This window comes from Monocercomonoides exilis (genome assembly GCF_001643675.1).
Source record: "Monocercomonoides exilis strain PA203 chromosome Unknown scaffold24-1337568, whole genome shotgun sequence".
In the NCBI taxonomy this organism is placed as follows: Eukaryota; Preaxostyla; order Oxymonadida; family Polymastigidae; genus Monocercomonoides; species Monocercomonoides exilis.
This window is the reverse complement of record NW_027150569.1, coordinates 716345-733483: the sequence shown is the minus strand read 5'-3', so window position 1 is coordinate 733483 and position 17139 is coordinate 716345. Positions and strand designations below refer to the sequence as shown.

Genomic DNA, 17139 nt, shown 5'->3' with positions numbered 1-17139 from the left:
TCTTTAAAAAGGAGAAAGAAAAGCTGCCATCAAAAATTTATATTTTATTTCCCACAAAATCAACACAAAAAACAATAAAAATTTATCTAAATATTTTGTATGCTGAAGAATAAAAACAAACATCCTCTTGTGGATTTATTAAAGTTTGAAACAAATCTCAACAATTTTCAAAAATGAGAATAATTTCCCATAAATTAGCAAAATTGTTGTAAATATATGGTTTAGATCATAAAGGAAAATTTTAATATTAGAATATTGCGATATGTTTTTGTTTGTGAGCATTTTTTGCTGTGTCTGCAATATCAGTTGCGTTGACAAGAAAGGAGATGATGACATGCAAGCAATCAGAGAGAAGGGGGATACGTTTTTCTTGAGAAATGTTAATTGTACATATGAAGGAATTGATTGTCTGAGTCTTAATTCTACCACACGTTTTCAGGAATGTGAAGAAATTATAGAAGGCGATGAAGGAAACATAGATAAAATGCACGAAAGATGCCTTGAACACTTGAGCAGAAAAACCTCTTTTATGAATTTGGACGATTTCAGCTTGCGAAAAGAGAACGATAAAAGTATTACTGAATGCCATTCTGAAATTAAGTATAAAGAAATGCAATTCAATAAAGAAAATGAAGTGGAAGTTGATGGAGAAAACGGGGTTGACAGCGATGAATGTGGCATGTCACTGCATAAGCCATGCAAAACTATTAAAAAGGCAGTGGAGCATTGTAAGCCTGAAGGAAAATTATTGATCCACACGGCAGAAAGCTGCAATAAATTCGATACTGAGCCAATTATAATTGATGGGAGACACATCGAACTGAAGAACAGAGACCAAAATGTCATTGGTATTACAACAGCTTTAGACGAAAAGAAAGTGAAAAATGGAGACGCCTTGTTTTGCGTTAAAGGCAAAGGATATTTTTACATTGGCTATGCAGATATTTGCGTGGATACAAAACGAGAAAGCGGAAGAAATCAAGGATTACTTGTTGTGGAAGGAGAAGGTTCACAAACTAAATTGGAAAATACGAATATCAGCAATTTAGAGACTGTGAATGAGTTGAGCTGTGTGCTTATTGAATGCAAATCTGGTGAATTATTGTTTCAGAGCATAGAGATTTCGCATTTTGTATCTTCCTGTGCACTGATACTTGCTGAATCTTCTCCAAAAATTGAATTTTCACACACTATGTTGGACACCATCACTTCAAAAAGTGAAACTCAATCTGTCTTGACAGTAACTGGAGGATGTCAATCTGCAAAATTTGATGGTTGCACATTTAAAAATTGCTGGTCAACAGAGCACAGTTTGGGAGGTGCGATATATTTGGAAATAACGAATAGCGAACACTCTTGCATGTTTTATCAAATGCATTTCACGAATTGTTCGTGCGAAAGCGCAAACGCGAACACAGATCGACTGAGTACTCATCTGAATGACGAGTCAAAAGGAGGAGCGATGTTAATTCAAGCCACAGACGAAGTCACAAAAACGCTGAAACTTGAATTGAAAGATATGGAGTTCACGAATTGTGCAGCAGAGAAAGGGGAATATATTTACTTGTCTTTCCCAACAGGAAGAGAACAGATCGACGAAGATCAATTTTATTTCGAGATGGAAGGGATTTACGGGAAGAAGAATTACATATTGCTTGAAAATAGGAAAGATGGAGGAATAATTGACTTAATGGCAGACAAAGAGAATATATTGCCATACCATTCAGAAAGAATCTTTATTGGAGGAGAAAAAGCAAGCAATGAGAAAACATGTGGGAGAAAAGAAGAACCCTGCTCCCAGCTTAGCGGAATGGCCAAACATGCGACATGGAGCAATGATATGTCGATTTATATCATTGAGACAATCTTTGTCAATGAACCGTTTTTTGGCTGCCAAGTAACAAGCTTTTCTTCAATGACCAATTCTTCATTGATGCCTTCATCGAAAAGTGAACAGAACAGAGGAACTCTTAGAATTGGATCTAACATGAAAAACGAGGATGCAATTGCAGTGTTTGGGGACGATATGTCTATGTATTCATTTTTGCATTTGGACATCGAGTATCCAGACGCTGTCGAAGGAGATGCGCTAAGTGTATTATATGGAATATATGATCTTCGTATTGTAGATGTTGTTTTTCGGCCTTGGTATACTGGCTTAAAAGGTGAAAACGTACTTGGTGGTGAAGGAAAACTATTGCCATACCAATTGATCAAATCAGAAACATTTTTTTCAAAGTTTACACAGCTTATTATTTACGGAAGAAACGGGAATATCACTCCCACAAGCCAACGTAAAAGCGACAAGGCGGCATACAGCTTCAGAGCTTATCAGAATGCTGAAAATGTTGAGAATTTGAATAATGGTTACAAAGAGGATAATCCCTTGTGCTCGTGGGACTCGGGACTTGTTTTTATGAATAATGTTCAATCAGGGGAGATCAATGACAGTTCATTTATTGACATCGGTGATGGAGCAATTCTATCTTCTTTTTCTTCAATTAATTTTTACAACTGCAGCTTCACAAACAATCATCCGGCTGAAGCAGGCTGGGAAAAGTATCCATCTTTACGGCATAATATTCGAGCCAAAGGAAACAGAGGCATTTGGATTCGAGTGAAGTCGTTGTCTCCAGGAAGTGACGGTCTTGATGGAAAACCATTTGGGATGCTTTCTGATGTTAAGGCTGTTGGAACAGCTATTGAGAACATGGATTCATATTTCTTTTCGCCTGTTTTGAAGAATGTGACGCTGAAAAGAGAGGAAACGAACAATAACAATGAGCTGCAGGACAAAGAAGAAAACGAGAAAGAAATTGAGGCTGTTGTGCATGGATCGTATCTCATTCCTTGTGGACTAACAATTGAAGTGTCCAAAAAAAAGAAAGGAGAAGAAATGAAATGGACAAATTGCCCGGTTTCTGAATACACAAATGAGACAGAAATGAAAGTGAGGATTCCTCCATCTTTGTTTGAAGTTGATGATTACGCATCAGTAATATGCCGCTTGACTTATTCAAGTGGAATTATTGATGGAGAGAAGAAGCATTCTACAAATGTCATTTTGGTGAAACAGAAGAAAGATGATCCAAAGGCAATGCCTACCACACAACTTGTTGTAATTATTGTCTCTGTTAGCGTTTCTACTGTTGTTGCTGTTGTGGTCGTGATAGTGATTGCTGCGTGTGTGGTTAGAAGAAAAAAACGAAGGCAATACAAAGAGATTAAGGACGCAAGCCATTGATTTGTGACACACATACAATTTGAATGATTTATTTTATTTTGTTTTATTTTTTTTTTTTTTTTCAGTTTAAATATGTTTTTGTCAAATTTTTGTTCTGTTTTATTTTCGTGAAATCTTTCACAAGAGTAATTTTCGTGATGTATCTGTTATATTAACAAGAGTTTTTTAATTGCATATTTTTTATTTTTTGACTGTCAGAACCAAATTTTGGTCAGAGTTTTCGTTTTTGCTCAATTATCACATTTTCCTCAATTGTTTCATTCTTCTTTTTTTATTAGAAAACGGAGAAATGCTGATAAAATAACTTATTTTTTCATTTATTTGCATGATTTATATCCTTTAACGTGCTTTGAGACGTTTATTTTGCAATGTAACTCAATTTTTTTTTTCTCTTTCTCTTTTTCTTTTTCTTTTTTTTTCTTTTTTTTTTCTTTTCTTTTTCTTTTCTTTTCTTTTTTCTTTTCTTTTTCTTATTTGTACAGTTGAAGCCAAAAATGTAGAGGTAACATCCACTTTCAAAAATTTCAAAAAAAAAAAATAAAAAAAATGAAGCATTATTTTCAAATAAATAATTTTTCCCACTGAAAAATGAAGTTCAGAACAAAATTGTTGTTATAAATTGGCAGATTCAAAAATCATTTTTTCCATTGATATTCGTTTTCCATGGTCCTTTTTCTTTCTTTCTTTTCTAATATATATATATATATATATTTATATATATATGTATTCAAGAAATTATTTTCGGAACTGATCTTATAAATTATTATAAAATATATAAGTGGTTTCATTCATTAAAAGTTATTGTTCTTCTTGTGCAATGGCTGATAGAACCACACGATCGGTTGCTAGTTTCCGCTCAACTCGTAGCCAACCAAAGGCTACTAAAGAGAGCTTTCAAAAAACTCTACGCATGCAACAGTGCGTGTTTTTTTTTATTACTTGATATTCTTGTGTATTTTTTTTAAGAACTCAAATTGATTTATTAAAAAAAGAAAACGATGAACTTAGGCAAAAATATGAATTTGAAAGTCGCATTCCCCCAAGCACGAAGCCACGCTCAGTTCAATTTAGAGAACTTCAACAATTGGAACAACAAGGTGTTATCACCCAGCGCAAAATTGAAGATGCAAAAGCAGAAAACGAGGAACTTAAAAATGAAATTAATCAGTTGTCAAGAGCTGTTGCTGAAAAAAGAAAAGAAGTTCGAGGAGTTACATCAACAAAAGAAAGTGATAATGCTCTTGCGCTTCAAATTAGAACACTTGAAAATCGTCTGGATCAAGCACTCCTTAGATATAACCAAGCTATAACAGAAAACAAACAGCTACGAGAAAAAATCGACAGCATGAGATGTGAAAGAGTTATATTTGATGGAGTTCACAAAAAAATGGAAAAGAAATTATTCGAGAAAAAGAAACAGATGGCAGATATTATCGAAGAAGCAAACGTTTGCTATGAAGAACGAGCAGCTGCTGATCAGGAGAAGAAATCAATTCAAGAACAACAGAGAGAAGATAGAGCATACTTCGAGCATGAGTCTCAACAATTAGATCAAGAAATAGAAAAATGTGATCAACTTTCTGATTTCTTCCATGTTGGAGGGAACGAAGATGGCTCACCAGAAGAAGATGCTGACTTATCGAGCGGGGTGATAGTGACATCACAGGAACAGGCCATTTCACAGGTGTCACAGGAGAAGATGGCTGCATACGAAGAGGCTCTGTGGAGGATAAAGAATGCAACCGGGATTGACTCGGTGGATGAGCTGGTGACACGGTATTTGGAAGTGGAGGACCAGATTGTGACAAACAACAACATTGTGGGGGATCTCGAAGTGCAGATCCAGAGGCTGGAGAAAGAGGAGAGGGAGGATCTGGAGAAAGCGAATGAGCTGAGAGAGACAGCTGCGAAGAGAAAAGGAGAGTCAGGCAAATTGAAAGACGAGACGCAGCGGCAGATTGAAGTGACGAAGAAGCGCATCGAGTCATTCAAGCAGCAGAAGGACGACGTGCTGAGCCACATCTCCATTCTTTATGCGCCTGTCATGCGGCTCTTCCAGAGCGCCCAGTGCGACGCGCCCGACGAGGCAAACGCAGAAGGCACAATCACACAGACGAATATCGTGTCCTATCTTGGTGTGTATTGTGCTATCTGTGAAGAAATTATTATTTATTATTATTTTTTTGAAAATTGATGATTGCTTTACAAAATATTTATTTATATATTTTTTATTTCTTTCTGATCCAAATTATCATACAAATTATCATTTTATATTGTCTTGTTATCATTTTTTAATAAATATTTGAATTTTTTTCCATATTCTTCTCTCTTCATCTCGTTTATCCAACCACAGGCCAAATTGAGCAAAAAGCGAATGGCTTGCGGTCGACTTTCTTTGCAGCGTATCCTCAGCTTCTGACGATGTCTTCCTCAACAAAGTCTCGCACCACTACACACGAGTACGCAAACACTTCAAATGTCGGCAGGACACCTTCTCCTCGCCTCTCTGATACACCAGACTCAAAGAGACAGTCACAGAAAGAGGAACAAGAAAATGAAGAAGGAGAAGAGGAACTTGAACAGAAAAATGAGGGAGAAGAACAAGAACAAGAACATTTCGACCAAGACGAATCTTATCAAGGAAAAGAAGAAGAAGCAGGAGATGGAGAATATAACGAAGGCAGAGGAGAGGAAGAAGAACAACAGAACAGCGATTTTGGCTACGAAGAGGAAGAAGGCCAACAAAGTGTTCAACAAGAATAAAATTGAAAACCTTGATCTTGCCTTTTACAATTATTTTTATTTTCTCAATTTTTTAACCTATTCAGTTTAATACAAACTTGAACTTTCAAAAAATTGATTCTTTGATCTTTGAGATCATTTATTAAAAAAATATAGGGAGAACCGTTCTTATAAATCTTTAAAGATCTTTGATGAACAAACGAGCCGTACTTGACGAGCTCGATGCTTTCGATGCAAAACTTCAAGGAAAAAAGTCATCATCAAAAATAAAAGATCCATTGGTTTGTTTTAAATTATTTAATTTCATTCGTTTTTTCGAATTTATTTTCTTTACCTTTTGCAATCAATCATTTTTATCAACATAGAAACCTCGCGTTAATGCTGAGGATCCTATTCAACACTTTCGCGGACTTTGCAAAATGGCTCAAAACGCTGATAAAACAGAAAAAGAAGGATCTTCATTTATTGAATCAGTGAAAAACAAATGGGAAGATATAGAGATTCGTAGGATGATTGAAACTAAAAGAAGAAATCGTATATTCGATGATTTATTGCATTTTCATCAGGGGCAAATGCTGGGTCAGGTGACTAATCTATTTCAGTCTCATGCATTTCAAGAATCAAGAGTTGAATATGAACTCACTTCGCGATTAGCAACTGTGCGACATGAAAAAGAACGTATTAAAAAGAATAGAGCTGCAAGAGAAGATTTAATCGATCAACAGCGAATAAGAGAAAAAGAAAATGCTCACAGGAGAATAATGGAAGGAAATATGAGCGTAATGGCAGATGAAGATAATGCACAGATGGAGACGCAAGAAAAAATCAAGGCACTTCAAATTGCCCACATGGAAAATTCTCATGCATCTTCTGAAAGATTCTGCCATAAAGTTGTTGATGATATTGTTGATCTTTCTCTGCTGATGGTTGACGCCAAGGCAAATGGACTAGGTTTCAATCAAGAGTTAATGACATATCAATGGAGACAAACATTTGCATTTGGAACAACTTTGAACGCGGTGGATAAAGCGATCGAAGCAATTAATCTTCCACCTTCTCCTTCTTCTGGATCTGAATCTGACGATGACGATGAAGGTGTGTCTGAGTCTGACGAGGAAAACGACGAGCTCAGTGCTATCACAGCGGAGCATGTGCGTGAATACAAGATGGGGAGCGGTATCACTTCACAAATCATCGATGTCTCCAGAGACGCACACCACTCACTTTCCGACCCATCAACTCCTCTTCCATCTTCGCGCCCTGCATCATCAGGCTCATTTCCCATTCCTCCTCCACAAACAACTGCTGAGAAGCACGCGCCGTCGCTGTATCCTCCGGTGCTGTCACGTGCGCTGTCGCACCTGCTGTTCGAGTCCACCTTCCGCGGGCCAACCGAGTCGCGCATCCGGAAGCGGTCGCACAACAACCCTTCGACTTTGTTCGTTCCCATCTTCGTGTCTGTCGTCGGACCTCCAAAAAGCGGGAAGACGCGGATGGCACGCGCCGTCGCAGCAGATCTGTCGCTCTCGCTGATTTCGGTGCAGTCGGCAATCAGCAGAGCACTCGAGGCTGCTGGAGTTCCTGTGCTGAATGCAACTGATGCTTCTTCTTCTGCTTCATCATCATCATCATCATCATCTTCTTCTTCTTCTAATTCATCTTCTTTGGATGCTTCAAACACTTCAAACACATCTGGATCAGCATCTGCCTCATCGTCCATTCCATCTACCTCGTCTTCTTCATCATTAGAACCATCTGTCCACTCTTCCATCACAGCCAACACTTCATCCTCATCCTCCTCTTCTTTTTCCTCTTCTCTTCTCTCCCGCGGCCATTCAGTGCTTCTCCAAAAGCTTGGAGCGATTGTGCACCAGCAGCTGACTGAAGGAGAAGAGCTGTCTGACGAGCTGACTACGTCTGTTGTGGCTGAGTGCATTCTGATCGACTCAGAGCGGTGCAGAATGAACTGGAAGGCGCTCTTCTATGCGCAGCAGCAGCAGGAGGAGGAAGAGAGAAGAAAGAAGGAGATAGCGGCGATGGATGCAGTGGCTGAGAATGAACAAGGAAGTGAAGAAGAACAACAAGAACAATCACAGTCTCAGGGAATGACAGATCCATCTGCACAAAACGTGCCTCCATCTGCTTTGTCTGAAGATGTATTGGCTGCTCAACCAACAGAAACTGCGTCAGCAGCTGCAAACGTTCCGTCCACACTTCCCAATACCACAGCTGAATCTTCTTCTTCTTCTTCTTCTCCTTCTGTTGATTCTCCTCCTCCTCCTCCACCTCCACCTTCACTGGAGTCACTGACAGAGAAGCTGATTGAGCTGACTGTCCCACCAGATCCTCCAACATCCCTTAGACATCGCATCAAAGAGAGAGGAGAAGATCCGAATGTGATTAAAGAGATAGCGAGGGAGTATTGCAACAGGATCAAGAAGATCAAGCGGACTCCGAAGAAGAACAAGAAGAAGAGAGGAAAGAGGAGAACGGGGATGGGCGATGCACATTTGGGAGGTAGAAAAGCAGAGGAAGAGGACGAAGAGGAAGAAATGGACGAGGAAGAAGTGGTCGAAGCGAATGTGAGTGACGATGAAGATGACGGAGACACAACTGTGAGTCGGATCGAGAGCGTGTTCCGCCTCTCAGCAGAAGACCTGGCGAAAGCTGAAGAATGTGCGAAGATGCTGAGTCAGATGCAGACGCATCTTCATTCCGATGAAAGTGAAAGCGGTGCTCATCCAGAAATGCAGCGAGCTGCTTCGACTGTTTCATTTACGTCTGCTGCACACTCACCGCAGAGTGGAGCCAGCAGCACGACTGCCTCTGTCACTTACTCATTCGCCCCAACGCCAATCCCATCAGCGCAGACACCGTTTTCTATCACACCTTCTGTCACTCCATTGCCCCAGCTGTCTGCTGCGTCATCTTCTCTGACATCTTCTTCTCTGCTTGCACCACCCCCGCCTGTGTATGATGCCAGCTATCCATTTTTGGGAGGCATCATTCTCGACGGCTTCCCTCAGAATGCGCTGCAGGCGGCGCAGCTGGAGCGGCTGCTGACGCTGGATGAGCATGTGCACCCGGCCATCAAGGAGATTGAGACTGCAGAGGAAGAAGAAAGAGTCAGGAAAGAGCGAGAAAGAGAAGAGAGAGAAGAAGAAAGAGAGAAAAGACTGGGACATCCAGTGATACCAAAGGAAGAAGTGGCTGAGCCACAGTCTGAGCTGTCGAAGCGGATGGCTCTTCTGAATAAAGAGCTGCTGCCACCAGCGGGATGGGCAGAGGATGCGAACGAGTTTCCAGCGATAAGCTGCTTTGATGCTGTGCTGTGTGTAGACAGCAGCGAAAGCGACTGTATCAGCCGGGCTTCAGATGATGGCTTTGCGAGTGTGAGGAAGGAGAAGATGGTGTGGAGGAGGAGGAAAGGAGATTCAGAGAGAGAAAGAATGGAGAAAGAGAAGAAAGAAAAGGAGAGGAAAGAAAGGGCACAACAAGGGCTGGATGTGGAGCTGCCTGACACATTTAAGGATTCAGTCTCCACATTCCCTGAACACACCCTCACTCCTTCCACCCTCACTCTTCTGCATGCCCAATACAACCAGTTCCGCACCGAAAGACGTCTCTTTGAAAAATGGTACGGAGAGCTGTGTGGATGCTTCGATGTGATTCCGCTATCGCTTTTCTCATCCCCACGTCACTTGAAACAGCATGTTGTGCGAAGATTGCTTAGCCATCTGCAGCAGAAGCTGGAAGCGCTCACGCCTTTCCCTCCGATGCAAAGCCTGGATCTGATTCCAGTTCCTCTGCCGACTGAAGAAGAGCTCGACCAGAAGGCAGTGAAGGCAATCGACGAGGCGCTGGATGTGCTGTATGCTCCACCACCTCCACCTCAACCAGCAGAAGGAAGTGAGCAAGCAGAGGAGAAGACAGGGAAAGGAGGGAAATTAGATACATCTCGCTCAAAACAAGGAGGAAGACCAGGGAGCAGTGATAAGAGTTTGGGTGGGAAGGGAAAAACAGCTGCGAAGGGCAAGACAGGGAAAGGGGCAAAAGCAGAGAAAGAAGAAGTGGATGATCCGTCTCTGTTGATTGACCCGAACGAAGACGAAGAGACGCGGAAGAAGAGAGAAGAAGAAGCAGCACAGAGAAACGCGATGAAAGCAGCCGACCGTGCTAAGCGCATCGATGTCCTTCAGAAGCAGCTTCAGGAAGAGCGGGAAAGGACTCGCCTGCTTCAGCTGATCGAAGCCATGAGCAGCTCCCGCACAGCCTTCTCCTCAGCCTCTGAGGTGCTGACGATGCGGCACAAAGGCGGATTTCCTCTGCTCCGCACGCTGCCTCGTGTCTCTTCCAAAGTGGCGACGCTGCTGCTGGCGGAGTTCGAGTCGAGCGAGAAACAGTTCGACCAGGTGATCGGCGGTGCCTTCAGATGTCTGATGGGCATTCGGTCGCTTGTGGCACGCATCCTCTCGAAACAGGCACGCCACGCGAAGGAAGAGCTCAGCCGGCGCGACTTCCGTGTTGACGGCATTGTGACAGCGCTGCAGTCTTCTTTGGCGTCGCTGTCGGCGTTTCCGCTGGCGCTGCGGTCGCACCCGCTGACGAAAGAGGAGATGCACCTGAGGCTTGTGGAGTCGCTGTCTGCGATCAGATACATCTTCATGAAGCAGCGGAGCGTGTCTGAGCAGAGGGCGATTCATCTCGCTTCGTTTGTATCAGCCACACTTGTTCCCAAGCTGACAGACCTTGTTGGCCTGTGTCTGGAAGCAGTAGCCACTGCAGAGATCACAAGGATCATCAACTTCCTTCGTCTTCTGTTTGACTACTGCTGTGCCATTCGCGGGCTCCCCATCGATCCACGCGACACGCCAATCATTCCACAGCCGCTGGCATCTGCTGCAGCTGAAGAGAAGAAGACAGCGAAGGACAAAACACTTGCAGAGACAAGCAGACAGGAGGTACCTTCGTATCCTCCGTACACATTGGGTGATGGTGTGGCTCTGTTTGACGGAGCAGTGGCAAGTGAGATGGAGAGCAAGTATCTCAGAAGCTGTGCATATCCCGATGTCCCAGCAGGAGAATGGAAGGACGATGGAGAAACCGGAAGTGGAACGGGCAAAGACGGGAAGAAAGGAGGGCAGGCGAAGAAGAACACAGAAAAAGCAGCAGGAGGAGCAGGAGGAGGAGGAAAAGACAAAGGTGCAGCGGCTGCGGCGGCAGCAGCAGCAGAGTCAGCAGAGCAGGAATTGAGAGAGGCAGAGTCAGCGTTTATGAAGCTGCCGTTCTTTGGGGTTCCGTTTGTGAAGTGGGTGAGGAAGGAGAAGATCAAAGGGAAGACAGAAAAGGAAGGAGAGAAGGGCAACGAGGCAATTCTGCTTCTGAACAGCATCGTCTCTTCGATGACGCCAAACAATGGAATGGAAGATATCCTTGTGCCTCCAACAACACCAACTGGAAAAGAAACGAAAAAGGGAACGAAAACTGGAGCTTCATCATCATCTTCTTCTTCTACATCTTCATCGGCATCTTCTTCATCAGGCGGAGCAAGCAAAGATGGTGAGGAAGGATCCGATCGCTCTTCATTGGCACAAAGCCTGCAGCCATTTGCCCAGCTGCCTCCGTCTCTGCTGAAGGAGCAGACGTTGAGTCTGTTGGGGTCAGCACACACAGTGCTGAATGCACTGGAGAGTGGGATAAGAGCAGTGAAGGAGAGGAGAGAAGCACATGAGAGGGAGATTGAGGAAGAGCGGAAGCGAAAGGAGGCAGAGGAAAGAGAAGCAGCAGAAGCGAGCGAGAGAGAAAGATTGGCATCGCTTCAGTCAGCAGACGGTGAAAGACCAGCCAGCAGCTCGGGGGATATGCCAAAAAGCCCGAAGAAGGATGCTAAAAGAGCAGATTTGACACAGCGAGGCAAAGAAAAGGATTCGACTGCTGCATCATCAGCAGCAGGCAAAGCTGGCAAAACAGCAAAAGGAGGAAAGGGCAAAGACGCCAAACTTGAAGAAGCCGAAGAAGAAGAGCAGAAACCAGCACCACCGCCATTTGTGTATCCTCCGCTTCCGGAGAAATTAGCATCGCTTTGCCGAATTAATCCGCACATGTCAGATTTGTGTGTGTCATACTCTGCATGCTCCTCCTCCACAGGTCTCGTTTCGATGCTTCCGCCTGCTATTACATTTGATGTGCTGTCTAATAACCCTGCTTTCTCTTCTTCTTCTTCTGCATCTGCTTCATCTTCAGCAGGTTCACAACAGGACACGACTTCTTCTGTTTCAAATGCATCATCAATATCGAATCTATCAGCTTCCTCTGCTTCTTCTTTCCCCAATTCTCAAATATCATCTTCATTACCATCATCATCACAATCATTGCCTTCCTCTTCTCAACCACAAAAATCTCCTTTCACTCCAATTTCAGCCTCCTTCTTCACAGCAGCCGAAAGAGACCAGACGTGTCTGCAGCTGATCAGCGAGTCGCGCACAAGAATGCAGCAGATCTTGCACCAGGCAGTCACCGTCATCCACTCCTGCGCCACAGCCTGCTCCTCTCTTTCTGAAGCCATCGACCGCTGGAGCCGGCAGAAGCTGTTCCGCGACTTGCAATCCTTGTCCACACTGCAGTTCCTGTTCGGAATAGCGATTGAGGAAGGCGGAGAAATCATCAGAGAGAAGATTCGGATACGCGGAGGGCGTGTGCTGATTGACCGCAGTGAGACCATCATAGAGTCCAGAGAAGGGCGGGACGACGACGACGAGACAGACGAAGACGCTGCCACGTTTCTGATTGAGCAGTCGCGGCAGCAGCAGCGCCTGTCTCAGCAGGCGAAGCTGAGGGAGCATGCACATTCAGGCAATGACCCGCTCCAGTCGTCGATAGCTGCACCAGAGTTTACAGAGCACTGGATGAAGACGCTGCTGAACCGTCTGGAGTCTGGCGAGATGAGCGGAGAGGGAGTCGGCGCGTTCCTCGATGCGAAGACGGGACTGTTCAGAGCGATAGATGCTGAGCCAGAAAAGCAACAGGGTTCGATGGAAGGGCAGGAGCTGAAGGAGTCCGACTTGATATTCAACATGAACTCAGGCACGCTCCTGGACATCAGCAGCGATATGAGCAAAAGTCTGGAGTCAGAAAGGAGAAGGAAGGCAGCACAGGACGCGAAGCACAAAGATGTGCTGAGAGAGTTCAAGGCGGTTGAGAAGAAGCTAGCGCATGATGATTCGCTTGCTGTAAGCACAGATGCTGCCAGTGTTATAAAGAGAGAAAGAAGCAAGATGCGTGACTGCAGCGCATGGAATGCTCTGAAGATCAAGTCATCTGTCGAGCAGAAGCTGAAGAGCAAAGCAAGAGGCGACTCCGCGGAGCCCGGGAGCCACCGCTCTGATGCGTCAGCGGCTGTTGCAGTGGTGGAGAATGGCTCTTCGCCTGGCTTTGCCGATCCGTTTGGCGATGTGAGCGAGCTGCTGCAGGACGAAAGCGAGCTGGATATGCACGACGAGCGCGAATGGGACGACAACTCGGAGTCTGAGTCAGATGAAGGAGAATCCCCGCTTCCTGCACCATCTCCAGACAACTCGTCGTTTGCTGAGCAGCACAGCCAGATGTCGCCTCGTGTGACATCTCCGCAGCATCCACTGCGTGCTTCAATGGGAGCAATCACACCAATCACTCCAGACGCTGCATCAGAGGAGAAACCAACGAGACTGTCGCAGCCTGACTTGCGATACACACGCATCTATTCGCATTGGACGGATCCACTGCATGCACACCCATTTGATACACCTTCACACAGAGCGAAGAGAAATGCTCTGCGCTGGGTGAACACAGAGAAGGACAACGAAAGAGAGCGAAAGGAGAGAGAGCGGATTAGAAACGAACAAGAAAAGAGCTTAGAAGGCTCTGCAGAAAAGCCTCAGGTTGGAGGATCTCTTCGGTCAAGCACACTGAAGAGTGCCAGCAGCACAGGCGAAAAACCAGTTGCAACACCTCTCTCACCACGGGGAATTCTTTCAACACACGGAATAGCAACATCCCTCTCATCCTCCACATCAACTGCGAGTCTGATTCCGCTTCGCCCGCCACATCCTCTGCGCACACCGCCAGGCATTGCTGCTGTGTCTCCCTTCTACGCCAATCTGCTGCGTATTGCGCTTTCTTCTCTTTCCACAACTGGTCTCTGTCATCCGTCCCAGTTCACTCGTGTTTGCCTGGAGTGCATCAACGGAACCGACGGGTTTGTGCAGCGGGCGTTTGAGCAGTGCAGCCAAGTACCTGTCTCCCACGAGCGCAATCCGTTTCCAATGCCATCGCCAAGCAAACAAGTCGCTTTTCCAGCACAGACTCCTTCAGCCAGCAGCAGTTCAGGCAGTTCTCTTTCTGTCAATTCTTCTGTTCGCATCGGTTCTCCAGCATTTTCTTCTTCACTCCTCACTCCACGAGTCAACTTCACTACACCTTCTTCCATTCCTCCATTGTTTCCACCTCTTTGGCGCTTCCTTCCAGTTTCTCTTATCCAAAAATTGGCTGAGCAACTTTGCTGTCCTTTCACACAGACCCTGAATGTGGAAGGGGAGATGCCACACCAGTTTAACAAACAGGACAATGGAGAACAAGTTTGTGCATCTGAAGTTTCTGAGGCTGCGCCAGCTGTTATTTCCATGCCACCAACACAGCAGAGACACTCATTCTCCTCTCCTCATCCAATTGAAGTGACACACCCGTCATTTTCTTCCAATGCAATCTTGGCTGTATCTCCTTCACTTCGCAACAGCGTGAGCATTCCTTCTCCCTCACGAGAGCTGTCTCCTGCGCCTATTACACACAGCCACTGCGACTGGAGGCTGTTTATTGTTGGACTCATTCTTCCTCGCCCTGCATCTGCACAGGAAATACTGGCATTGTCTGTCCACTACTCAAAATGGACTGACTTCAACGGAAGAATCACAAGGCGCCGCTTTGCGACGCTTCCGCTGTTCTTTGAAGACAATGTTTATTCATTTGGAAAGAAGAGAGAGAAAGAGAAAGACAGAAGCAGATCGTCAAAACCGCACGGGAAGAGCAAAAACAGCTGGCAGGCAAAGCAGGAGACGAAGCCTGATGGAGCCGATGAACGCGAAGAGCTGTTTGCGCACATTGATGATCCAGTTGATGCGGATGCTGAATGGACAGAGGAGCAGATGCGCATCTTGGAAGAAAGGGAGCTGGACGGGCTGGGGCACGAAGGAGACGAGATATCACTTTTGTTTGGCGAAAGGAAGAAGAAGAAGGCAGAATTTTCTGCCACAAGTGTTCAGTCCTCTTCGCACAACGGTGATTTGAATCATTTGATCAAAGGAAGAAAGGGAGACGAGCCCTTCGATTACTCCAAGATGTATGACGAAAACGAGCGCTCGATGGCACCGCAGCATCCATCACACGGAGTGTCTCAGCTGTCGCTGGCTGCGACACCTTCATCGCCTTCTGTGCGATCAATAGCATCATACACATCAACTGCACACGGCTCCTTTGGCGCGCTACGCAAAATGGCATCCACAAAGGAGCGTCTGCTTGTTAGGCAGTATCCAGTCACCAACGAAACGCAGATGAAGATGCTGTTGTTCGACCTCTTTTCCAGCGACTATACAGCGCCTCCTCCGCCAATGCCTGTCAGCAGCGGGGCTGTCCAGGTGCAAGGAAGCACCACTTTGAAAGCCAAAGATACGCTTCCGGTGATCACCGATGATCCCATGACACCTACAGGTAGAAGGACGAATCCCACTTCAACAGCTTCAGCTAGCCAGCAAAATGGACCTGCGTCTTTAACTCCACTCACACCCACACGACACACTAACTTGTCTTCCACAGTGACCCCACTTAACTCCAATGGACTTTCACACACCCAAACAGTGCCACGGACAAGACGATCGATGAAGCTTCCAGCGAATGGGAAAGGCGGAGCGTTCTCGCTTCCTTCGACGACAGTGCGGTCGGTTGATCCAGCGCAGATTTTGGCAGCACTTTCACTTGACTACTCGTCGGTGGAAGGAACGCACAAGGCCTTTGAGGCTGTGGCGCTCTTCCAGAAGCTGAATGCCAGAAGAAGAGAACGGCTGCAGCAGAAGCGAGTGGAGGCGCTTTCGCAGGCGCTGAACATTCCTCTCGAAGATTTTGGATCAAAATATGTGAATTTTTCTGCGTCTTTATCCGCAAGCGTGCAGCCTTCACCCGCTTCGCAGAATGTGAATTCGCCTTATGGAAGTCCAGCGCTGCCACAGGAGCCGCAGTCATCCATTACGCCTGTGACGATGAGTCCTTCTTCGTCTGCATTGAATCGCACTCCTTCGTTCTCTCACATGGCAGCTGCTCCGATTGTTCCTTCACTTTGTGTATCTCTTCCGATCGACAAGATTGCCGAGCTTCTTTGCCCTTGTGCTGCGCTGCCATTATCTCAACGGGAACGTGCGAGATCGTCTCTTTCTTATTCATATTGCCGTCAGGTTTGTTTTGAATTTAGTACTTTATTCTTTTTCTTTCTTTCTTTCTTTTTCTTTCTTTCTTTCTTTCTTTCTTTCTTTCTTTCTTTCTTTCTTTCTTTCTTTTCTTTTTTTTTTTTTTTTTTTTTTTTTTTTTGAACGAACGAACGAATGAATGAATTAACTTTTGTAATACAAAATTTGATGAAATCACCTTTATTTATTAATTTATTTATTTATTTATTTATTTTATCTAACAATAAACGAATCACTTAATATCTATTTTGCAGACAATCATTTCACTGCTATCAACAATTCGCCCTTCAATAGCACCAGAAGAAGGTTCTTTACCGTGTCTCACATGGAATGATATTGTTCAATCAGAATCAGGTTCTCGTCTGATATCAATTGCATCTCGCTTTAGGTACATAAACTTCAGAGAAATTGCAATTGCTGCAGGAGCATTTGGAGGTCGATAGTTGTCAATCAACAAATGGACTTTTTTCTTTTTTTCTTTTGTATTTTTAAAACGAAAATGAATACTTTTTGTTTTTTAAACTTGAATTGAAATAAAAAATATATCATTTAATATATATCTTATCTTTTTCATCTATAAATGCACAATAAAGATGTTTTATTCTTCAACAAAAAAGAATTCAACTTATTCTAAAATTTAAAACAGTATCATGAATGATTTGCATC

At 44.4% G+C, this 17139-nt stretch overlaps 3 protein-coding genes across 3 annotated transcripts; all 3 read left to right on the top strand.

The window, feature by feature from the left end:
- Window positions 1-262: 262 nt before the first annotated feature.
- MONOS_1335 (uncharacterized protein) lies at window positions 263-3244 on the top strand (the record flags this gene model as incomplete). Its single annotated transcript, XM_067866043.1, has 1 exon — window positions 263-3244. One exon carries the CDS (start codon window positions 263-265, stop codon window positions 3242-3244), a length of 2982 nt encoding a protein of 993 aa, XP_067726912.1.
- Window positions 3245-4006: 762 nt separating this feature from the next.
- Window positions 4007-6113, top strand: MONOS_1336 (putative flagellar outer dynein arm-docking complex protein 1). The gene is made up of 3 exons (XM_067866053.1): window positions 4007-4162; window positions 4211-5379; window positions 5598-6113. The coding sequence occupies exons 1-3, from the start codon at window positions 4062-4064 to the stop codon at window positions 6005-6007; spliced, it is 1680 nt and encodes a 559-aa protein (XP_067726911.1). The 5' UTR covers window positions 4007-4061; the 3' UTR covers window positions 6008-6113.
- Window positions 6114-6150: 37 nt separating this feature from the next.
- Window positions 6151-17076, top strand: MONOS_1337 (uncharacterized protein). The gene is made up of 3 exons (XM_067866063.1): window positions 6151-6267; window positions 6352-16461; window positions 16728-17076. The coding sequence occupies exons 1-3, from the start codon at window positions 6178-6180 to the stop codon at window positions 16914-16916; spliced, it is 10389 nt and encodes a 3462-aa protein (XP_067726910.1). The 5' UTR covers window positions 6151-6177; the 3' UTR covers window positions 16917-17076.
- The last annotated feature ends 63 nt before the right edge of the window (window positions 17077-17139 follow it).